The sequence below is a fragment of the Dipodomys spectabilis genome, unplaced genomic scaffold (assembly GCF_019054845.1).
Source record: "Dipodomys spectabilis isolate Male_0828 unplaced genomic scaffold, ASM1905484v1 ptg000050l, whole genome shotgun sequence".
Lineage (NCBI taxonomy): Eukaryota > Metazoa > Chordata > Mammalia > Rodentia > Heteromyidae > Dipodomys > Dipodomys spectabilis.
The window spans coordinates 9,053,743-9,078,328 of record NW_024870727.1 but is presented as its reverse complement, the minus strand read 5'-3'; the positions used below and the strand labels follow the sequence as shown (position 1 = coordinate 9,078,328).

Sequence of the window (24,586 nt, the reverse complement as noted above, 5' to 3'; positions counted from 1 at the left end):
TGATCTCAGGACCTGGGTACTTGTCCCTGAGCATTTTTTGCTCAAGACTAGCACTCTACCACTTGAATCACAGCTGTACTTCTGGTTTTTTGGTGGTAATTAGAGATTCAGACTTTGCTGCCTTGGCTCTCTTCAAACCTCAGTCCTCAGATCTTAACCTCATGAATAGCTAGGATAACTGGTGTGAGCCACTGGCATCAAGCTTATTTGTCTTTATCACTGAATGCTATGTATGTACATTTGATGTTTCAAGTGTCTATTCCCTTCCTGTTATCAGTGCACTTCCTACATTTACTTGACTATTCCAACAATTTTCTAACTAGTTCCTCTACTTCTTTGTTTTACCCCTCAGTGCATCCTTTACTATACTATCAAAGTAATGTTTAAAACCTTTTTCTTTTCTTGTCTAAAAATACCAGTGGTCCTTCTGCTAATTACAGGGCAAAGTTAACTTTTCTCAGCCTGCCTTGAAGACTCTCTATTCAACTTCTAAATTATTAATTTCCGGGCTGGGAAGGTGGCTCAGTGGTAGGGCACTTGCCTTGCATGCCTGAGGCCCTGGGTTTGATTCCTCAGCACCACATAAGCAAAAAGAAAAAAGCCGGAAGTGGCACTGTGGCTCAAGTGGTAGAGCGCTAGCCTTGAACTGAAGAGCTGAGGGACAGCGCTCAGGCCCAGAGTTCAAGCCCCACAACTGGACCCCCCCCCCAAAAAATAAATTATTAATTTCCCAGTGCACTATAATTGGTATTTATTAGAGCCAAATTTTGTGCCTTATTTGCAGCTACAGTGTTTAGGCTCATTATTCAATTTACTCAAAACTTACTTATCTTGGCAAGGAATGTGGCTTAGTGGTAGAGTGCTTGCCTAGCATTGATGAGGCCCTGGGTTCTATTCCTTGGTACCACATAAACACACAAATAATACATGTTTTTTAAAAAACACTTAACTCATCTTTCAGAATTCAGCCCCTCTTCTTTTTGAGCTATTCCCATTCACATTGATAACCTCATTCCTACTCTGTGTTCTTCTAAAATGTTCTACTTTTTGGCTGCTCTTGATAGTTTTGTAACCAAGGTTACTTAGCAAGCCTCACAAACACTTGGTACTATAGCATACAAACAGGAAAGGATAAACACTGAGGAAGTATCTACATGATTAAATGGTTTGTACTTACACAGACCTTCCCCACACACAATTTTTTTTTTTTTTTTTTTTTGTTCGGTCATGGGGCTTGAACGCTGTCCCTCAGCTCTTCAGCTCAAGGCAAGCACTCTACCGCTTGAGCCACAGCGTCACTTCCAGTTTTCAAGTGGTTTATTGGAGATAAGAGTCTCATGGACTTTCCTTGCCTGGGCTGGCTTTGAACCGCGATCTCAGATCTCAGCCTCATCAGTAGCTAGGATTACACCAGTAATACCTTATCAGCTAATTAGATAAACATTAAAAATTGGCAACAGAATTAACAAATGTGGAAAAAATAAACGTGTGTGTATGTTTATAAAACATGTCTCTGCAGCTGGTGCCAGTGGCTCACACCTGTAATCCTCACTACTTGGAGGCTGCAGTCTTTGGATCGTGGTTTAAAGCCAGCCTACACAGGAAAGCTCATGATACTTATCTCCAGTAAACCACCAAAAAGACAGAAATGGAGCTGTGGCCCAAGTAGTAGAGCCCTAGTGTTGAGGGAAAAAGCTAAAGGACAGTGCCCAGGCCCTGAGTTCAAGCCCCAGGACTGGCACACAAAAAAAAGTGTTTGAAAACTATTTGTAGTATTATTTTCAATTCTTGTGTTAATTTTCATTTGCATGAACCTGTAGCAAATTAATAGATGAAGTTCTTAGAAGTGTAATACATTATAAAAATATAATTGAAAACTTAAACATTTGACATACAATACCAACATGTAAAGATATTTTAGCATGGTTTTAAATTTTTTGATAAGGAATTATCACCTTTTATTATGGTTGGAAATTATTTTGTAGGTAGGCCTCTGAGTCATTAGGAATCTTGTAGATGTTAGTGACATTGAAGTGTTAGATTTTGAGTTTGTAATTTTTTTCTTTGGGTCATATTTTTAGAAATGAAAATAAAGTTCTTTCCATAAATAAATCCAAGACTTTTCTATAGTCTTTAGGTTGAGTGGCTTGAATTTTTACTGTCACAAATGATAGTAGCAGAGGATATAACAGAAAACTTAGAAGCAGGCACAAAAGGAAAACAAGGATTCAGGCAGCCTTTCGAAAACTACACTATCAGTGTACTTCCATTAATCAGTTCTTGAAATGATATAGTAAAATCTCCATTTCTGCAGTTCTGTCTTTTGCCTCATCCTTACTGGGGAAAAGAAGTAGTCTGGTGAGAAAGTGTTTGATATCTGCAAGCACAAAGGAAAAGGAAGGGAAGGTAAACCAGTGCTTATCTGCTCAATAGATATTACAGCTATCATACTGAGACAACTATCTGTAGTAAGAGAATTCTCATAGTCCATTATTCATTCAACAAGGGACATTCTTTCAGTTGTTATAGCATTTAATTATGGCACTGTTTCTTTGTAGTTAGAGAATTCTCAGAGTCCATTACTCATTGAACAAGGACATTCTTTTAGTTGTTATAGCATTTATTTATGGCACTGTTTCTTTGACATTTTGGCACTTACATGGCAATGTCATATCCTTTAAATGACTACTTTGTAACTGTTCAAAATAAAAGCCATACAAAAATGAAAATGAACTTGTACAAAGTAGTTTCACTGGAAAAACAATTCAAATGGCATAGTTGAGGCCAAGAATCAACAAGCTCTTTTGCCCTATCAATTTGTATTTGAGAAATATATAGTTTTAAAGTATCCATTTTGTCTTCTCTATGTATTACCAGGTTTGTTCCAGAGAAAGTTGGAAAGCAGAGCCTAAACTTAAAAAGATTAAAGAATATCTGTTCTTTAGTGCATGAATTTCTCAAGTAGATGATCTCACAAAATACTCTTACATTGCAGGAAGTTGGTGAACCATCTAAAGAAGAGAAGGCTGTAGCCAAGTATCTTCGATTCAACTGTCCAACAAAATCCACCAATATGATGGGTCATCGAGTTGATTATTTTATTGGTAGGATTGCATCAGTAAAATCATTTTTACTGTGAACATTCTATAAAGCTTCTTTAATTTGGGATATATGGAAATTTTTAAAGTGCTTTTCAAGTATAATTATGGCAGTGAACATATGATGGTTGATTGTCCTTTTTTGGTTGAAAATGTCTATCATAAAAGAATAAAGAATAAAGTGCTTTCTGATTTACAGTAGTTGGAAAATTTTTACCTAGGACTTACTACCTTTTGCTCTGATAATACGCATACTTGATACTAACCAAGCTTTGGTTCTTCACATTATCTACAAGAGCTCAAGATAGGCCAGTGTCATAAATAATGTAGCCTATAGCTTATAAATAGTGGTTGTGCTTTCTTATTAGTTAAAATTGAGCTGTCATGAAGAAGAAATTATTTATCTTTAATGTTAATAATTGTAATGTGCTAAGTTTAGAATTAATAGATATACTATTCTCTTCAAATCTGATGTATCTACTGCTTAGTGACAGTAGTAGATGGTTTGCAGAATTAATCTTCAGTGGATTAAAGTAACATTTAATGAGAATTTTTATTGTGAAGGGAAAATAAAGGTTTTTGGCTTGATTATTTGATAAATAATGATATATACAAATAATTTGCTTTTTTTTAAACTCAGCTGGCTTTGAACTGCAGTCCTCAGATCTCAGCCTCCTGAGTAGCTAGATCACAGGCGTGAGCCACCAGCACCCAGCTTGCATTTTTTGCTGAGAATATTTCCCCATTAATTTATTTTGTTTTAATTAGTATTTCTAAATGCCATTTCATTCCAGTATTATCAATTTGTTTTTCTTTTTTCTTTCTTTTTTTTTTTTTTTTTTTGGGGGGGGGGGGTCCGGTCATGGGGCCTGAACTCTGGGCCTGGGCCCTGTCCCTCAGCTCTTTAGCTCAAGGCTAGTGCTTTACCGCTTGAGCCACAGTGCCACTTCTGGCTTTTTTCTTTTTGCTTATGTGGTGCTGAGGAATCAAACCCAGGGCCTCGTGGCATGCAAGGCAATCTCTCTACCACTGAGCCACCTTCCCAGCCCCATCAATTTATTTTTCAAATTGAGGTTTTAAGGAACTTTTATTATCATTAAACTTAGTTTTCTGTTGATGTTGGTTTTATTTTGTTATCATAATGTTGGAATTTACTCTATGAAATATTATTTTGTTTAAATAACCCTAAATCCCATGTGTTTCTTCTTTAGCTTCCAAAGCCGTGGACTGCCTTTTGGATTCAAAGTGGGCAAAGGCTAAGAAAGGAGAGGAAGCTTTATTTACAACCAGGGAATCTGTGGTTGACTATTGCAACAGGTAGTGTTTCTTAGTGAAGGAAAACAAAATTAATAAGTTAAAATTTTCTCCATAGTTCTGAAGCTCTTTGCCTGTATATATCACTAAGTGTACTATTACAGGAGAGTTCAGCATAACTTTCACATGTAACTTGTATTTCATCAGTATTTATGGAAATGTGTTGTCAGACTATTAATTTTTAAACACATAATTTCTGTTTGTGTAACATTACTCTTGTATACTTGCCGAAGCTACTGCACTGTAGAATCATCAGTAAAAACTTGTAGCAATGCCGTATACAGTGAACGATCCTCAGTAGAGTAAATGGTCAGGGAGTCTTTTTTCTTATCAGTCTTGGAGGCATTCCTGTTGTTGTGTTTATGCACTAAACCATAAACCAGTCTTCCTTTTCTGTTTTCTGCAATACTGTAGTATCCCTTATAAAAATCAAGGCAGCGTCACCATCTACCTCATCTGTTTTTTGAGAATTTCAAGATGAGGTACAGTCAGTTTGGTAACATACATGTTTGTCATAATAAATACTTTTTTCTTTGGAAAACTCCCCCACAAAATCTTAATGATTATTGACGTACCTAAAAGACAAAAAACACTTTCCTTTTAGAAAGAAATATGATTTGTTCTTTCCTATTTTTGTCCCTCAATTACATAATACTTGTTAAGTGTATTTGTTAGTTGATGTTAACTAAAATAAGTTTCCTAACAGTGACATTTATTACTTGATTTTTTTTGCGGGGGGGGGGGGGGGGGGTCCGGTCGTGGGGCCTGAACTCTGGACCTGGGCTCTGTCCCTCAGCTCAAGGCTAGCACTCTACCACTTGAGCCACAGCGCCGCTTCCGGCTTTTTTCTTTTTGCTTATGTGGTACTGAGGAATCGAACCCAGGGCCTCAGGCATGCAAGGCAAGCGCTCTACCACTGAGCCACCTTCCCAGCCCTATTACTTGATAATTTAAGATTATTACTTTTTTATTTCAGTGAGTGCAAGTTTACTTGGCATGGCTTTGGTGGGGAGACGGAGATTAGTAAAATGCAACTCAGAACACCTGTGTTTGGCCATCCATTCCACTATGACTTCATTGTCCCATGGTTCTGGAGAAGTCCATGGGCTCATATTCACTTATTCTAAGCTGTTAGCAACTTCAAAATGAAATCATGCTAGAGAGATACAAAAACTATGCTTTAAACATTTGTGTGTAACAGAATTTGAGATTTTAGAATATAGTTGGTAGGAAAGCACATGTAACATTAATGTTATGTTTAATAGTATGTAAACTACCAGCCATCTCAGAACTCTGTTTAAAAACATTTTCACAACCTGAGTTCTTAAGCTGTCACATTAAATAATTGTGAGTTGTTTTTAAAATTCTTAGTTACGGGGCTGGGAAGGTGGCTCAGTGGTAGAGCGTTTGCCTTGCATGCATGAGCCCCTGGGTTCGATTCCTCAGTACCACATAAGCAAAAAGAAAAAAAGCCAGCTCAAGTGGTAGAGTGCTAGCCTTGAGCTGAAGAGCTGAGGGACAGCACCGAGGCCCAGAGTTCAGGCTCCGCGACCGGACCCCCCCCCCCCAAAAAAAATAAATAAATAAAATTCTTAGTTACCCAGATATTAGAGAGGACTAATGGATATTTTACAGACAACTTCATTGTTGTTGGGGTGGGGGTGAACTGATAATGGGCAGTTGATATCTACTTTCTCTTTACGGCAGTTTGTCTCATTAGAATTAATTACACGGAACAAACTAATAGCCAGATGCTGGTGGCTCATGCCTGTAATTGTAGCAACTCAGGAGACTGAGATCAGTGAATCATGGTTCAAAGCCAGGCAAGGAAAGTTCGTGAGACTGCTCTCCAGTTAACCACCAGAAAACCAGAAGTGGTGCTGTGGCTCAAGTGGTAGAGTGCTTGCCTTAAACTGAAGAGCTGAGAGAGTGCCCAGTCCCAGAGTTCAAGCCCCATGAACACCAAAAACCAACAACAAAAACCTTCTCTGTCTGCCTCAAAATATTTATCTTTTCCATACGCTGTAAAAATTAAAAGGTCTTACACATACAGAAACTGAGACACAGAAACATTAAGAGCCTTGTCTAAGGTCATATAGCTAGTAACTTCTACAGTTCGCATTGCAGCATTACATACTTTTGACCACTGTATTTCCTTTCACAAAATGAGTATGCATTTGGTGGAGTAAAAATAAAATTGAGTCACCAGTCAGTACTATTATTTTTGGTATCGTTCTGTGAGCCCAAATCTCAGAGAAGAGTAGCCAATATTAGTCTATGTCTCCTGGTCTTTTAGGAGCCTTAATGCCTTATTATATGAATAGCTGAAATGACAGCACAAAGAATGTCCTAGAGTCACACTCACTTTTCATTGTATATGTCATCTTGTGTCCTTTCTGCACTGAAGTGAAAGAGAAGCGACCACTTCACCTATAACCAGATACAGCATTGTGACCAGTCCTCATAGGCTCCTGCCAACCATAAAGAAAACTGCCAAAAGAACTTCTCCAGCTATGTTTTTTTTTAAAGCAACTAAGTAGAAATAATAGAGTATGGAGTAAAACACAAGAGAAAAATGTAGGATAGTAGCATGAAAATTTTACATAGGAACTCTTAAGCTTAGCCACTGTGATATTCTACATAATGCAGTAATGTCCTTCAGACTCTCTCTCCCTCATCCCCTCTTTTTTTTTTTTCTGTTGGTTGTAGGGCTTGAATTCAAGGCCTGGGTGCTATTCCTGAGCCTCTTTGTGCTCAAGGCTACCACTCTACCACTTGAGCCACCACTCCACTTCCAGTTTTTGAGTGGTTAATTGCAGATAAGAGTCTCATGGGGACTTTCCTGCCTTGGGCTAGCTTCGATTCCCAATCCTCAGATCTCAGCTTCCTGAGTATCTAGGATTACAGGCGTGAACCATCGGTGCCCAGCACATGCTGTTAAATCATTCATTTATAAAATAGCTATTATATTACTGAGCCCCAGGATACAATGATTACTGTGAATTGTTCCCTTCCTCATAACACATATTCTAATCTGTGTGGGAATATTTGTAATTAATAGTGAAACTATCAAAAATGGCTTCACAGAAAAATGTAATCAAATTTTAAAGTATAAATAGGTGATTACCTAATAAGCAAGAGAAGAAAGAGCATTTATCCTTAGAAAAAGGCACAGCACAGCACACATACACTAGGATAGGGAAGTGTGAGTATTTATGTGAAAATGTCAGAGATGTTTGTATTGGCTGTTTGTCTTATATCACATATTTTAAGCCAAACAAGCAGAGGCCCTGATTTTATTACAAAGGCTAATGTTAGTCTCCTTTTTCTGTGTGGAGAATTAGTTTAAGTAAGACATTCTCTAAAGACTCATTAAGGAATAGGTCAATGGCTAACATTTATTTGAGTACATGTATGCCAGGAATTATGCTCAGCATGCTTTTCATTTTATCCTAAAAACCCCTATGTGATATCTAGACCTATATGATTTATAGACAGCTTAAAATTCAGTAACTTAATACCACCTAGCTTGTTAAGTGGAGAAGTGGTATTTGTCTACCTAAATGTGAACTTACTCTCATGCTAATTTGATTAATAGTGGATAATCTTTTTCATGAATGTAGCATAGCTATTTAGGAAGAATAACAAAAGCAGATGGTTCTATGCTCTTCTGAATCTGCTGTCCCTCAGCTCTTCAGCTCAAGGCTAGCACCCTACCACTTGAGCCACAGCGCCACTTCCTTTTATGTGGTGTTGAGGAATCAAACCCAGGGCCTCATGCATGCCAGGCAAGCACTCTACCACTGAGCCACCTTCCCAGCCCTGGGTTTTTTTTTTGTTATTGATGTACTAGGGTTTGGACCCTGGGCCACTTGCCTGGCAGGCACCCTACCACTTTACTCTGTTGGCCCCTCTGTGCATTGTTACTTTTTGAGATAGGGTCTTGTTTTATGCCTGGGCTGGCCTGCACTGTGATCCTCCTATTTGTGCTTCCCTTCTCCACTAGAATAACAGGAGAATACTAGTACACCCAGTGATTGTGTTTACTCCATATTTGGGGGTGCCAGATGTGCCACCATACCTATTGGTCAAGATAAAGTTTCTGAATTCCTTTTATTACCTAGGCTAGTATCTAACCTCATTATCTGATCCCTACCTCCCATGTAGATCACAGCCACTGCTTGGCTCAGTGATTTATTTACTAAGTTATTTTAGAATAGTATTTTCCATTAAATTTAGGGAAAGTAAAGATACAGAACATGATATGGAAAAAATCTAAATCACAGGTAATATTACCGTTTGAACATGTACCCTTCAACTATCTATATGTATACGTGTGTGTGTATGTACATATGTATATATGTATGTGTATGCTGGACCTGGGGCTTAAATTCAGGGCCTGACACTGTCCCTGAGCTTTTTTTGCTCAAGCCTAGTGCTCTGCCACTTGAGCCACAGCTCTGCTTCTAGCTTTTTGGTAGTTAATTGGGGTTCTCATGGACTTTCCTGCCTGGACTGGCTACAAACTGCAGTCTTCATATCTTAGCCTCCTGAGTAGCTAGGATTACAGGTGTGAGCCACCAGCACCTGCTTAACATATACTTTTAATACATGGACAGATATTTATAATATGAATGAATATAAAATACTTTTTACTCAATTAAAACAAGATAACATTTTTGCTTTCATATTGAGCAGTAATAAATATTCCTTATAGAATCCTTGGAAATAAGTTTGCAAACAAAATTATATATTCAGTACAAAGGAAGGTTTCTCATCATATTTAAACACCTCACTAACTAAGTCCTACATTCTATTCATAATTAGTCATTAAAGTCTCATTCAAATTTTTGCTTGTTCACATATGTATATATAGGTACAGACATTAATGGACACATTTTAGAGGACACTTTAAACAGTTGCACAGTTACATGTTTTGTATAAGGCCAAATGAGGTAACTAGTCATTGGCTTTGTGAAGGGGCTATGGACTCCAACTGATGGACAGCAGATGGAAGCCCAGCCAAGCAGGTAAAATAGAAATGTTCCAGGGGACACAGCACAATGACTAGGAAGAACTAGATTTCTGAACAGTGTGATAACGCTGAAACAAGTACGTAGTGACACGTGGCTTTTAGGTTATGTTGTGGTAGTTGTACATTAGCAAGGCAGGAATCAAAAGGAATTCTAAAAAACTACATGAGATTGAAAAAAGTGGTTTATAAAATTAGTAGGATTATAAGGTTCAAAGAGGAACTACCAACAGAGTTGATTTAATTTGGGATTATCTGAGCTTCTGAATATAACAGATAAAGGAGTAAAGCAAGGAAGGACTTTACTCTTAAGGAGTTTACAGTCTGGGGAAGTTGAAAACATAATAAGGAGTTAGATGCTGTGAGATAGTAATACAGGATGGAGTGGGACTATGGTCTTAAAATAGGTTACATTGCAGTTGAATAAAGCTCTGAAGGAAACAAGGCAATGAACCATGTGGGGAAAAAAATGCTTTTTGGAAGGAAGACACTACAGGTAAAGGGAAGAGTGTACCTTTGTGAAAGCCCAGGAGTAAGTACAAAACATAACCTAAAAAGGAAGAACAATATATTGAGTGAAATTAATGAAACTAGGATTATATAGTATTTGCCAAATCACACATATTTTTAGATTGGTCTTGTGAGAATCCTTATCAGAGAACAGAAATCCCATCTTAGTATATTTAATCACTCATTACTTAATTAAAAATAGTTCACAGCCAGGCACCCGTGGTTCACACTTGTAATCCTAACCACTTACTTAGGAGGCTAAAATCTGAGGATCATGGTTCAAAGCCAGCCCAGGCAAGGAATATCTGTGAGACTCTTTTTTTTTTTTATGTGAAAATACCATATAGAGGGGTTACAATTACATGGCAAGATAATGAGTACATTTCTTATCAAGCATTGTTGCCTCCTCCTTTGTTTCCCCTGCCCATCCGTCCGTCCCCCCCCACCAAAGTTGTAAAGTTCGTTTTTCGACATAACGACTTGTATATCTCATTGTTGCATTGAGTCCACCTGTATCCCTATTTAAATTATTTGTTTTTTCCCTTCCCCTCCACAAATTATACCAACATCAAATACAGTGAAAGCAGGGGTTATACTGTGAAGGAGAGACATACAAAGCAACAAAGAAATCATCTTATGAATATGTTAGAAACAATCGCATGAAAGAAAAAACATTTGAATACTTATCTTGGGGTTCATTTCACCTAACATCAACTTATCTGACCTTATCTCTAATTAACCTCCAGAAAACCAGAAGTAGCACTGTGGCTCCAGTGCTAGAGCACTTACTTGCCTTGAGCTGAAGAGCTCAGGGGCAGCACCCAGACCCAGAGTTCAAGCCCCACACCGACAAAAAAAAAGATCACTATAGATGCAGGCTGAATCATGAAGTACACATAGGAAAAAACAAAAAAGATAGCTGAAAAGACATGAGTAGGATTAATCAAGGAATTATTTAATCTATTAATGTTGCCTAAACTGTTTTCCTTTGACAGTTAGATTATATAATGAATTCAGAGAGATGCTTTATATACTCAAACCTTTCATTGCCTTTATACCTAAATTAAATAGTTAAAATTGAAAATTCTATTCAATATCACCCAGTTTTATAGAAAGTTTTGGCAACTTTCTATACCTATTTAGTTGTAAACTTTTTTTTGACTAAGTGGAATTGACTTTTCCATGAGCTTACTAGTTGTAATTCTTCTTATGAGTTGCCAATTTATGTTTTTCTTTCCTCATTTTAATTGGCTCTTGATATTTTTGTTTTCTACTTTATTTCTATATAATTAATAGGTAGTATTCTATCTTCTTTTCCCCAAGGCTTTTAAAGAAGCAGTTTTTCCATCGAGCACTAAAAGTAATGAAAATGAAATATGAAAAGGACATAAAGAAAGAAAAAGATAAAGGAAAAGCTGAAAGTGGAAAAGAAGAAGATAAAAAGAGCAAGAAAGAAAATATAAAGGAAGAAAAGACAAAAAAGGAAAAAGAGAAAAAAAAAGATGGTGAAAAGGAAGAATCCAAAAAGGTGAGTTCAAGTAAAATTGAAAAATTTAAAAAAAAATCACTATGGTGCTGGCAGCTTGGCTCAGGTGATACAATGCCTTCCTGGCATGAGGTCCTAGATTCAAACCCACCACCCCAAAAAGAAAGGGAAAATGTTGAGTGCCAATGGATCATGCCTGTAATCCTAGCCACTCAGGAGGCTAGATCTGAGAATTGGTTTTGGAGCCAGCCCAGGCAAACAGCTCTTCGAGACTTATTTCCAATTAACCAGGAAAAAGCTAGAAGTGAAAGGCATGACTCAAGGGTAAAATGCCAGCCTTGATTGGGAAGAAAAAGCTGCACATATGATCTCTGCTAGCATATAAGCATATTTAAATTTTTAATCAAGTACAACCATATTAGGATTATTTTAAATAACAAAGTTGAGAATGTATGTGTGACATATATATTTTTACTGTATGAGTTGATACTGCTTTTTCTTTCTTGGTTATTTTTCCTACTGTGTTTTAATAGGAGGAAACTCCAGGAACTCCCAAAAAGAAGGAAACTAAGAAAAAATTCAAACTTGAACCCCATGATGATCAAGTTTTTCTGGATGGAAATGAGGTAAGATAATATTAGATTGGATTATGATTATAAATCCAGTTTTTCATACAGAATTTTAGAAATATCTTTGATATCATCTAAGAAAAGAAATAGTTTAGATAATTATGTGTTTATTTGCACAATATTACTCTTAAAAATCAATTTCTCTGAATTTAGATTTGTAAATTGTAAAAATAAGATTTGACTATGTTGGGAAACTTGAAATAGCAATGGCTTAATGAAAAATGGATGCTTTTTCTTTCTCATCAATGTGATCAAGAGATAATGTACTACAACGAGACAACTCCAAGAAGGACCTAAGCACTCGCATCCTTTTTTCCTTTGGGATACTTCCATACTAACCTTAAAACAGAAAGCCTTCTTTTTAGGGACACTCTCTTATGGACACTATCCAGAAAGTTGGTGATTTCATTTCTGTTTGGAATCCATTGGTTAAAATCTAGTCCACCTGATCTTAATTATCTGAATTAAAGTTTTATAATTGCAGTTTTTAATACTGGGATGGTTATTTGCCCAGCTGAAATGCAGTTTCTTATTAAAAAATAAAGGCCAAATGCCAATAGCTCATGTCTGCTCATGTCTATAATTCGAGCTACACAAGAGGTTGAGATCTGAGGATCATAGTTCAAGGCCAGCCCAGGGCAGACAAAAATCTCAAGAGTCTTATCTCCACTTAACCAGAAAAAAAGCTAAAAGTAAAGGTATGGCTCAAATGGTAGAGCATCAGTGAGAGAGCAGAGTGAGAACAGAAGGCCCTGAGTTGAAGCCCTTCACAAAGAGAGACAGAGGAGGAAGAGGGGTGGGCAGAGGGAAAAGGAGGAAAGGAAGGGAGGGAGGGAGTGAAGAAGAAAGGGGAAAAGAGGGGGAACGAGGAAGGAAGGGAGGAAGGGAAGGAGGGAGGGAGAAATCTGGAGGATGCCTATTGAACTATACCTCTTACACTGTACACTCAGACACATTTCTTGTGGAACTTGAAATTTTCAACCTTATTTGATTGTTTGTTCAAGAAGTAGTTTTTTGTTGGTTGGTTGGTTGGTTTTTTGTAATGTGTGTAGTGGTATGGAAATTTGTGTAGCCATTTGGTAGTCTTCCATGAAGACTGCTTGATACAGTCACCAACACAAAAATATTAGCAATGTGCTGGCTATTGAACTACTATGAATCTCAAAAACATATCCTTTCTTGCTATAGCTAAGGTATCATCTATAAAGTACTCAGGCTCCTGGGGTTATAGCTGTGAAATTCTGAGAAAGCTTTTTGTTTTATTTTTTTAAGAAAAAAAAATACATGGTGTAGGCTTATTCTAGACAATCTTGTATAAGAATCTCTAGAGTGGAAGTTGGGAGGAGGCCAGGAAGTGTGTAGTTGTATAAAGTATCCTCATATGGCCAGACACTAGTAGCTCACACCTGTAATCCTAACTAATCAGGATGCTGATATCAGAGGATCGAGGTTCTAAGCCAATGCTTGGCAGAAAGTCCATGATACACTTATCCACCGAAAATCTAGAAGTGGAACTATGGCTCAAGTTGGTAGAGTGCTAGCCTCTAGCAAAAAAGCTCAGAGAGGGCTGGGAATGTGGCTTAGTGGTAGAGTACTTGCCTAGCATGGATGAAGCCCTGGGTTCAATTCCTCAGTACCATGTAAACATAAGAGGCCAGCGTGGTGCTGTGGCTCAAGTGGTAGAGTGCTAAGCCTTGAGCAAAAGCAGCTCAGGGACAATGCCCAGGCCCTGAGTTCAAGTCCTGGGACTGGAAAAAAAATCAGGGATAGCACCCAGGACCTGAGTTAATAAGTATCCTCACATAATTCTCTCCCCCCCCCCATAATTCTAATGGTTAAAAACCTTGGTTTCGAGCCACTGTAATAAAAGATTGAAGGTTTTTCCTAAGCTCAAATACTAATTCCATTAGTCACTGAGTATCAGCTATATACCAGACTTTGGGGGGGGGAGGCAGTTCTAAGTCTTGAACTCAGGGCTTGGGTGCTGTCCTTGAACTTTTGTGCTCAAGGCTAGTGCTCTACCACTTAAGCCATAGCTCCACTTCCTACTTTTTGATGGGTAATTGAAAATAAGAGTATCATAGACTTTACTGCCCAGCTGGCTTGGAACCAAGATCCTTAGATCTCAGTCTCCAGAGTTGCTAGGATTATAGGCAATAGCCACCGGCACCTGACCACATTCCATAACTTCTAACCATGGAAAAATGTCTTTACATAAATGTGTTTTAGAGTAGTAATGAGTAGAAGTAATATGTGTGATTCTGATTCCCAGGACTGAAGTGGAACCCTCCTGGTTGTTAGAAGTGAGCCAGAAAGTCAATAAAGTCCCAGTTAAAATAGAACTAAGAAATGGAAGAATACTGCTACTTACAGAAACAGAAAACATAACTAAGTTTTATGGATGCATGGTAAACATAGTAACCTACATGATAACAAATTCTGTTGTGATGTAGTAAAAAGTATGTAATAAGAAACCTGTAAAATAGCCTACTAAAAGTAAATCAAGCTTTGCAACATTGCTTCCTGCTTACAAGTTTCAAACCCTCCATAGAGGAGTGGGCAGTGAAAACTAGTCATCTATGATAGTCTAGTAATGATTCCTTGTGTATTGTCACTAGGAGAGAACATGGTGGAATTGAGCACTTCTGGGTCTGCAACAAGGCCTGGCTGGAATTAGTCTTGACTGTGTTCTTAGGCCAGATTGATTCATCATTACATTAGGGACAAAAAATAATGATGGCATTAGGTTGAATAAACATTGGTTTGCACATATTAACAAACTGTTGAATGCATGTAAGTACATACACATTTACTTAAGTACATTAAAGAATTTTTAGTTTTCTTAATAATAATTTCCTAGCTAAATGGATGCCAAAAGAACCACTAGTACTGAAAGAAGGTCTTTGGAATTTGTTTACCTTACTTGGAAAGTAGTTGTCATGTGTTAAGGGGTGGTGACTGCTTTAGAGAACCTATGGTATAGAATTCAACTTAACTTTCTAAAGTGGCCTTTTAACTTTTAAGCACTGAGGTTCTTGGTTCTTCTAGGTTTATGTGTGGATCTATGACCCAGTTCACATTAAAACATTTGTCATGGGATTAATTCTTGGTAAGTAGCAATATGTAAGTAAACTTAAAATACAATCTAAATTTTAGAAAACAAAATAGAGCACCACAAAGGAAAATACTTATAAATTTAGCATAAAATTGTTACTGTTACAAAAGAGTATACTTTAAATAAACCCAGAAGATAAATGACAAATTAAGAAAAATATAAATACAAAGATCTATGAGTTTAGCCTGATAGAAAAGTGGCAAAGGTAGCACATTGACAAAAAAATAAAATCCACTCATCATGGATGATGCTTAATTGTACTTAGAAGAGCAACAAGGATCCGAGAATTACAAAATTTTACAGAGATAGTCTTTGGGGGAAAAAACATTCCAGTATTTCATGGGTATATCCATTAGTTAGCTTTTAGAGCAGGCAGTTTAGCAATATCTTGGAAATACCAAATGCATATATCCAGTATTTCTGCTTCTAGGAATTTATCCCCATATTTATCCCATTTTGTATGTATAGTGCAGTGTATGTATATTTACATGTAATCACTTTTAATCTAAATTTTTCAGATTGCACTTAAGAGCTAATCTAGCAAATATCCTTCAAATTTTAAATTCCTAGTACTTTTGCCACACCCATTCCATTTAAAGCAATTCTGTTAGTCTTTTTGCTGTTTTTGTTTTGTGATGCTGGGGATCTGAAACAGCCATGTGCATACTAGACAAGTACTGTACCAGTGAGCTACATTATCAGTCCAGAATTGCTCTATTATAGAACCGTACATGTACAAATGTACGTTTACAATGATATCTGCAATATTAGATTATTTGTACCTCTGATAGATTAAAACTGAAAAGAATTCAGATTCCTTAATAGAAAGGTGAAACAAATTATAATCGAATACTATGCATCTTTTAATGAATTAGGATATACTGGTAGAAAGATAACCTAGGCTATGTTAAAGAATAAAAGTAATTGCAGAAGTGAAAATTACATGTTTATTTAGAGAAGAAATTATATGGAGATAGTTTTAATCATAGCTAGGCAGTCCCTGGGAATAGAAGTTTAATAGTATTTACTTCTGGAGAATGGATGAATTAGATGAAAGCTTAATACCTTTTGGATTGCTGTTGTCTTAATTGGTGTACTGAAGATTAAATAAAGCTTTGCACAGGCTAGGCAATTATGCTACCACTTGAGCCTATACCTCACTGAGCTTTTTTTTCTTTGCTTTTTTCTTTTTTTGTGCCAGTACTGGGGCTTGAATTTAGGGCCTGGGCACTGCTTCTTGGCTTTTTTCACTTGATACTGGGGCTCTACCACTTGAGCCATAGCTCTACTTCCAGCTTGTAGTGGTTAATTGGAGATAAGAGTCTCATGATTTTCCTGTCCAGGCTGCCTTCAAACAGCAGTCCTCAGATCTCAGCCTCCTGAGAAGTTAGGAATATAGGTATAAGCCACCTGTGCTTGGCTTCCCCAGACCTTTTTGTTCATTGATTTTCCCCCCTCCCTCCCTTTTGGCCATACTAGAGTTTGAACTCTGCCATTTGAGCCATGTTCCAGCCCTTTTTTACCTTAGGCTGGGCTCAGACTTCAGTACTTCTCTTACCTGTGCCTCCTTACAAACATATACTACTATACTGATCTTGTTTGTTGAGATGTGGGTCTCACTAAATTTTTAGCTGGTCTACCCTATAATCACAGTCTTTTCAGTCTGTAGTCCCTAAATAGCTGGGATTATACTAGCTGTGCCCAAGAGTTTTTAGTTTTGAGAAGGGTCTTGAGTTACCTTTTTTTCCTTCCACCCCCAAAGAACTGGAATTACAAGTATGCACCATCTTGCCTATCTTTTGTGTTGTTTTTTAATTTGCTTTTTAAACATGAATGTATCTTTCAGGTATGGGTGGGGGGAAAAACCCAATTTAACAAGTAGGAAAGGTAGATATTACTTAAAATTAGTTTGGTCAGTATGATAGGATTCCATTCCAAATAGCCCAGGAAGATTTGGAACTGTTAAATTTGAATAGTTAACTAATGGCTGTTGATTACTTATACTATTATGCCAAATACTTGCTATGGACTGTCTCCTCTCTCCTCCCAACATTTATGAAATAGGAACAGGCACTTAGATAACTTAGTCTCAAAGGGTTAAGTGGCTTGCCCAGGATTACTTAATGTATGATGGAGCTAAAATTTGAATCCTCTTATTTCTAAAGACCTAATAATTAAGCTTTTAATTTCTTAGCAATTCCTTCATGTGATCACACTTCCAGTTTCCCTGGCTGCCAGAGCAAACCTGTATTAGCATCTCTTGGTGAGCTCAGCTCATTTTATTCTGTGGGTGTCAAGGATCCACCCACAATCTTATCTCCAGGGTGGATATTTGGAGTCATTTTTTTCCAGAGGAGGATGTTGTTTAAGTTCCCCAACTTAGTACACAGGCTAATGTTTAAAAATAATATAGTCATGGCTTGAAAATGTTAAGAGTTGGTAAGTTAAGGGGTGGTTTTGAATGTCTAGACATATATTTCTAATTAAATGTAATTTAGATTAGAAATCATAACCTAGTTTAAGAACAATATAAAATGTTAGGTTAAGTAATAGGAAATTAATTGATCATTGTTTACTTACACAAGAGACAATATTATGTTTCACAGTTTTTCCCCCATGAATGTGTTCAATGTTACTGCAACCAGCTATTTAAATTTTTATTCTAAAAGTCATCTCTAACCTGTTTTTTCTTTCAGTGATTGCAGTAATAGCAGCCACCCTCTTTCCTCTTTGGCCAGCAGAAATGAGAGTAGGTGTTTATTACCTCAGTGTGGGTGCAGGCTGTTTTGTAGCCAGCATTCTTCTTCTTGCTGTTGGTAAGTAATATTTATTACTAGTATACTGACCTAAGTAAGGTAAGTATTAAGCAGTTGGACACTAAGCACAGCTTCAAGAAAGCTTAGTAACAAAATTAATGTAAGCAAATAAAAAAATGAGATGTATGATCCTACTTTGTGAGTCTATTCTGAAAAAAAGGTTTACCATATGGCTTTTTAAAAATTACTTCATGTATGTGGTTGACAAATTGGAATATTATACTTCATAGAGTAGAATATAATGTTTTCATGTATGTACACAATGTGGAACTTGAAAACTGTAAACGTACACATCACTTTGCTTACCTATCATTTTTATGGTGAGACATTAGAAATTATCCGAAGTTACTTTGAAATATACATTATTATATTACTACCCCCTCCCCAGACCTGATCCTCTCACTTGTTCAGCTGGCACATTATCATTTGATCCACATCTCCAGCCCTATTTTTTCTTATTTTTCCTATTTTTTTCAAAAGTCTAATGACTTTTCTGCCAGGGCTTTGAACACAATGCACCAGATTTCAGCCTCCTATGTAGCTAATACTCCAGCATGAGCCATTGACATCCAGCCATTATTCTGTTAATCAGCAAAGAAATGCATTTTAAAAATTAGTTGCAGAAGGCCTGGGAATGTGGCATAGTGGTAGAGTGCTTGCCTAGCATGCAAGAGGGCCCTGGGTTCTATTCCTCAGTATCACATAAACTAAAAAAATAAAATTAAAATTAGCTGCAACATGGATTTAATAATTTTTCAGTGGTAAATCATTTATTAGATATGATACTTTAAATAAGCCTGTTTTATATTTAGCTTAAGGCAAATGCAAGTTGTATTAAATATTTAAATTCTGTGCATGGTTCTAAACAATTTGCCACTTTGGGGAAAAAAATAAATAATTTTCACTCAGGTGAATTTTAGGTACAGTACATACATAAATGTTTAAAAATCAAACAGGAGACTGGGGTTGGTAATTCAAGCTTGTAATTCTCCATACTTAGGCAGAAACTAAGTGATTGAATTTTGAGCCGTCCCAGGCAATTTTGCAAGAGTCTATCTTACTCAATGGCTGGGCATGTGTTTCCAACTATGGGAAACACAATGTCATAGTTGGAAACACAATGACTTGGTATAGTGACACAGGGAAGCACAAGCAGAAGGATTACAGCCTGGAGTTTATGTTGGTATGTAATAGAAAGTTCTAGCTATTTTCCTCAAATGACAGATTAATTTTTTTCACCAAGCTTTGTGATTATGTTTTGCCAATACCTGGCTGGGTGTTTAAACTCAGAGCTTATGCTTGCTTTCTACAGCTTGCATTCTACCACTTGAACCACACCTCAAGCCTTGCTTTTTCCTGGTTATTTTAGAAATGAAGTCTCTTAGACTTCCTACGTTGACCTCAAACTGTTATCCTGTGGACCTTAGCTTTCTAAGTGACTTGGTTTACAGGCATGAGCCACCAGTACCCATCTAAGAATACTTCTTTATAAAAGAAAAGACAGGCTGGGAAGGTGGCTCAGTGGTAGAGCGCTTGCCTTGCATGCCTGAGGCCCTGGGTTCAATTCCTCAGCACCACATAAGAAAAAAGCCAGAAGTGGCTCTGTGGCTCAAGTGGTAGAGCTAGCCTTGAGCTGAAGAGCTGAGGGACAGCGCCCAGACCCAGAGTTCAGGCCCCACGACTGGACCCAAAAAAGAAAAGAAAAGACAGTACTCACATTGTTGACCTAATAGAAGACATAATTTGGCCAAGGTTTTTCTGAACTGAGTGCATTTTATTCCCAGGTGCTATGATATATAAAATAGATTTTTTTTATTAAAAAGCATTGCTGCTATAGCCCAAAGCAATGTTATATATCCCTTCCTTCTGGCCATTAAAGTGTCCTGATGTGCCACCAGCCTTGAACTCAGTTCATCCAGTGCTTCAGTCAGTCATATGTCTATGATTTTTTTTGGGGGGGGGGGGGGCGGTGGTCGTGGGGTTTGAATTCTGGGCCTGGGCACTGGGACTGAACTCTTAGGTTCAAGAGCTCTACCACTTGAGCCACAGCACCACTTCCAGTTTTCTGGTGATTAATTGGAGATAAGAGTATCATGGACTTTCCTGCCTGGGTTGGCTTTGAACTGTGATCCTCAGATCTCAGCCTCCTGAGTAGCTAGAATTACAGGCATGAGCCATCAGCGCCCAGCCTCTATGATCTCTTAATGAGGCTTCTCACTTCTCTTTCATCTAGCTTAGTCACCTTGACAAAAGATCCCTGCTGCGACAGCTGTATTTCACAAAATAATATCTAAGCCTGTTGTGCAGGTAATGAGTGTTGGTGTAATGAAATAGTAAAGTAATAAACTTCAATCTGACATTAGATATAATTAATTCTTACTCAAACCAATAAAATTTAAAAACTGCTTCAAGGAGCTGGGAAGGTGGCTCAGTGGTAGAGTGCTTGCCTTGCATGCATGAGGCCCTGGGTTCGATTCCTCAGCACCACATAAGAAAAAAGAGGGAAGTGGTGCTGTGGCTCAAGTGGTAGAGCGCTAGCCTTGAGCTGAAGAGCTGAGGGACAGCGCCCAGGCCCAGAGTTCAGGCCCCGTGATGGGACCAAAATAAAATAAAATAAAAACTGCTTCAAATTTTTCAGTAAATTTTAGCTCTACTGAATAGATTTGTTCATTTGCTTATCCTATAATTAGGCCAGTAACCATTATTATTACTAGGTTATTTTGTTCTTTAAAATGCCATTTCTCGCTGGGTGCCTCATACCTGAGGCCAGTGACTCATATTGTAATCCTAACTACTCACAAGGCTGAGATCTGAGGATGTCGTTTGAAGCCAGCCCGGGCAGAAAAGTCCTGGTGAAACATCATCAGTTAACCACTCAAAAACTGGAAGTGGAGCTGTGGCTGTAGTGGTAGAGCACTAATCTTGAGTACAAAGAGGCTTAGGGACAGCACCCAGACCCTGAGTTCAAGCCCTACAACTGACAAAAAACAAAACTTATTTTTTGTAATTTTTCAAGGTTGCTACGGATTTAAATTTGTATTATAAATTAAAGACTCTTAAAAACCCAACATTTTATGTTTATTTTGTTAGAAAATACAGTTACAAATACTTTTTCAAATATTTGATATATACCACTTGGATTTTTTTATTGTATGAAGTACAATTGTTCAAAATTATATTTGGTGTTATTTTAAATATGCATTCTTAGCATTACAACCCTCTCCCTTTTTTTTCTAATCCTGGGGCTAGAATTGAGCTTTTGTGTATAAGGGTAGCACTGTTCTACTTGAGCCACAGCTCCACTTCTGACTTAGAGATAAGAGATGAGTCTCACAGATTTCCCATGTTGGTTGGCTTCAAACCACAATCCTCAGATCTCAGCCTCCTGAGTGGCTTTAATTGTGTCATTTTTAGTGTAGCAGTGGTATGACAGTACATGACATAGTTTATCTAAGATTCTTCCTTTTGTGCTTTTGGTAACCTAATGCCACATGGAGAAAAAACTGTGCAGTATGTTAAATTTCAGTTTATATGTGGTACGAAATTAGATTTTATTTATGCTATTTTTTTTTTTTTTGGGGTCCGGTCATGGGGCCTGAACTCTGGGCCTGGGTGCTGTCCCTCAGCTCTTCAGCTCAAGGCTAGTGCTCTACCATTTGAGCCACAGCACCACTTCCAATTTTCTGGTGGTATATTGGAGATAAAAGTTTCACAGCCTTTTGCCCAGGCTGGCTTTGAACCGCAATCCTCAGATCTCAGCCTCCTGAGTAGCTAGGATTACAGGCATGAGCCACCAGCACCCGGCTTGGAATTTATTCTTAAATCATAATTTCAGACACATTGGCCTTTTCTTTTTTTTGCCACAACTTATGCAGCTTTATAAATATTAATGCTAATATATAAATTAAGGCAGTTACAGAATAATAAAAGAAGCGTAGATGAACTTTTTTAATGCTTTCTTTGAAATCAGTTATATATAATTATAATGGAAACAAAATAGAATCAGAAAATCTGCATAATTGATTTTTGGAGTTGATATGATCATTATGACCTTTAAAAAAGAAGAAAAACATCACTGAGCTGCATGTATATAATTGGTGAGTTAATAGAAAACATTAACTATTGAGACGTGATAATTTATTGCTACCCACTTAAAAATCCAAATCTCCTTATTTTTTTTGGGGGGGGGGAGGCTTTTTTGTTGGTTGTGGGGCTTGAACTCTGGGCCTGGGCACTGTCCCTCAGCTCTTCAGCTCAAGGCTAGCGCCCTACTACTTGAGCTCTACTTCCGGCTTTTTTCTGCATATGTAGTGCTGAGGTTTGGCTTGGTTTGGTTTTTAAGAATAGTAATATAGCATTACACCTCTCAAGTTCAAAGCAGAATGCCCTGCTTAAGAGATTTTGTCACGGGCTGGGAAGGTGGCTCAGTGGTAGAGTGCTTGCCTTGCATGCATGAGGCCCTAGATTCGATTCCTCAGCACCACATAAGCAGAAAAAGCCGGAAGTGGCGCTATGGCTCAAGTGGTAGAGCGCTAGCCTTGAGCTGAAGAACTGAGGGACAGCACGCAGGCCCAGAGTTCAGGCCCCACAACCGACAAAAAAAAAAGAGATTTTGTCATAGCTGCTAAACTTGTCAGGATTTAAATTTTCATATTTAACATAAAATGAAATGTGCTGATAAAAGTGAATGATACTCCCTACTGAGTTAATGCTTGACTTATTCAATTAGAGAAATTTTTTTCCTACAGCTCGTTGCATTCTGTTTCTTATCATCTGGCTCATAACTGGAGGAAGGCACCACTTTTGGTTCTTGCCAAATCTGACTGCCGACGTGGGCTTCATTGATTCCTTCAGGCCTCTGTACACACACGAATACAAAGGACCAAAAGCAGACTTAAAGAAAGATGAGAAATCTGAAACTAAAAAGCAGCAGAAGTCCGACAGTGAGGAAAAGTCAGACAGTGAGAAAAAGGAAGATGAGGAAGGAAAAGTAGGACCAGGAAATCATGGAACAGAAGGCTCAGGAGGAGAACGACATTCAGACACAGACAGTGACAGGAGGGAAGATGACCGGTCCCAGCACAGTAGTGGAAATGGGAATGATTTTGAAATGATCACCAAGGAGGAGCTGGAACAGCAAACAGATGGGGATTGTGAAGAGGAGGAGGAAGACAACGATGGAGACACACCTAAAGCTGCACATGAAAAGTCATAATCTGACCAATTTGGGGACTGAATAGTGCAAGAGGTTGGATTTTCTATGTTGGCTGATCATCATAATGTACACATGACACTGTAGCATTCTTTAAATCAATTTACCGACGTGTATTTGACATTCAAGCAGTGATAGTCCTTCGTTTTATAGGATATTGGTACTATTCTTGGTACAGTCTACAGCCATTAATGAGTTTTATCCATTTGATAATTTTACAGTAAATAGGTCTCATTCATTTTGATAGATATCAAAGATGCATTTTCCACATTGACATTTAGATTAAGGGCATTTTTGATAGTTATATGGCTTTTTACTGTTAGACTAATCAAAATAACTTTGAAAAGAATAAAGTAACTCCAATGTGTCAGATTATGCATAGTTATGTAGCCATTTCACAGTTTCCTTAGAATGAAATGCTTAAACTCATTGTTCTCGATAGTTTTTCTCTTTATAACATTATACCAGAAGTTTCTTCTAATATTCTGAGTTAGCAGGGATCAAAAGCATTTTGTGGAAACAAACCAACTAATAACGATGCAACAATATTTTTAACAAAGCTACAAATTCTCCTTTTCCAACAGAGGAAATCCAAACTGAATTGTACATTTGATTCAGAGAAAGATGGTCATCTCCAGCAGACAAACGCTTCTTCCTTCTTCCCCTCTCCTTGTCGTAACATAAAGTGTATTCTGTACATAATTTACAAATAAAACATTTTATTTTAATTGTTACTTATTATTTAGACTTCAACATAAATTTGTACAATAAAGACCATGTAAGGGTATGTTTTGAGAGGAATGGAAGTTTCCATAACCCACAGGACATCTGTGATCTTTCCACAGCAGCTTCAGTTTTGTGCCAACATTCCATGTATTTGAAAATGAGTAAAAACTGATCCCAATTAAACAGAAGCAGACCGAAAATAGCTGTTTGTACGCCTTAATGTTCATCTTGATTTATTTTAAATCTTTCCATTTAAAAATGGGGTATTCTGTTATCTGACCAGGAGACACCGCTGTGAGAGTTTACTGTTCTAAAATATCAACTTAAAATAAAGGATATAAAAGAAAATATAGACAACCATTGGACTGTAATTACTTCAAAGTAATTTTGCTGTTTGATTTTTTATCTTGGATACATTAGTTACAAATCATAGGAAAGCCTTGCTTACTTAGAGCATAATCACTCTGCAGTTCTATTTTTCTTGTTGGCTAATAATGACTATTAAATGACTTTGCTCAGTCACGGAGCATTTTGTTTTGTAGATGAAACAGGTAGAGTAGGACTTTCCCTCATCTATGTGTCTGACTAAAAATGGTAAACTCTTGGCATTGTGAAAAAATGTACTTCCTGTATATTGACACATCTTAT

The 24,586-nt window shown here is 37.4% G+C and overlaps 1 protein-coding gene across 2 annotated transcripts in view; it reads left to right on the top strand.

Annotated features, from left to right (window-relative positions):
• The window catches only part of Sec62 (SEC62 homolog, preprotein translocation factor), a 29,081-nt gene extending 4,791 nt beyond the window's left edge, over positions 1-24,290 (top strand). Inside the window, exons 2-9 of one of the 2 annotated variants that reach the window (XM_042678835.1) lie at positions 2,996-3,104; positions 4,310-4,415; positions 11,278-11,482; positions 11,974-12,066; positions 15,118-15,178; positions 17,881-18,000; positions 22,749-23,194; positions 23,797-24,290. In XM_042678835.1, coding sequence (XP_042534769.1) covers positions 2,996-3,104; positions 4,310-4,415; positions 11,278-11,482; positions 11,974-12,066; positions 15,118-15,178; positions 17,881-18,000; positions 22,749-23,194; positions 23,797-23,925 — 1,269 coding nt within the window. In that variant the 3' untranslated portion in view covers positions 23,926-24,290. Of the gene's footprint in view, positions 1-2,995; positions 3,105-4,309; positions 4,416-11,277; positions 11,483-11,973; positions 12,067-15,117; positions 15,179-17,880; positions 18,001-22,748 lie in introns of both variants that reach the window. The other variant, XM_042678834.1, reaches the window with a different exon arrangement.
• Positions 24,291-24,586: the final 296 nt, after the last annotated feature.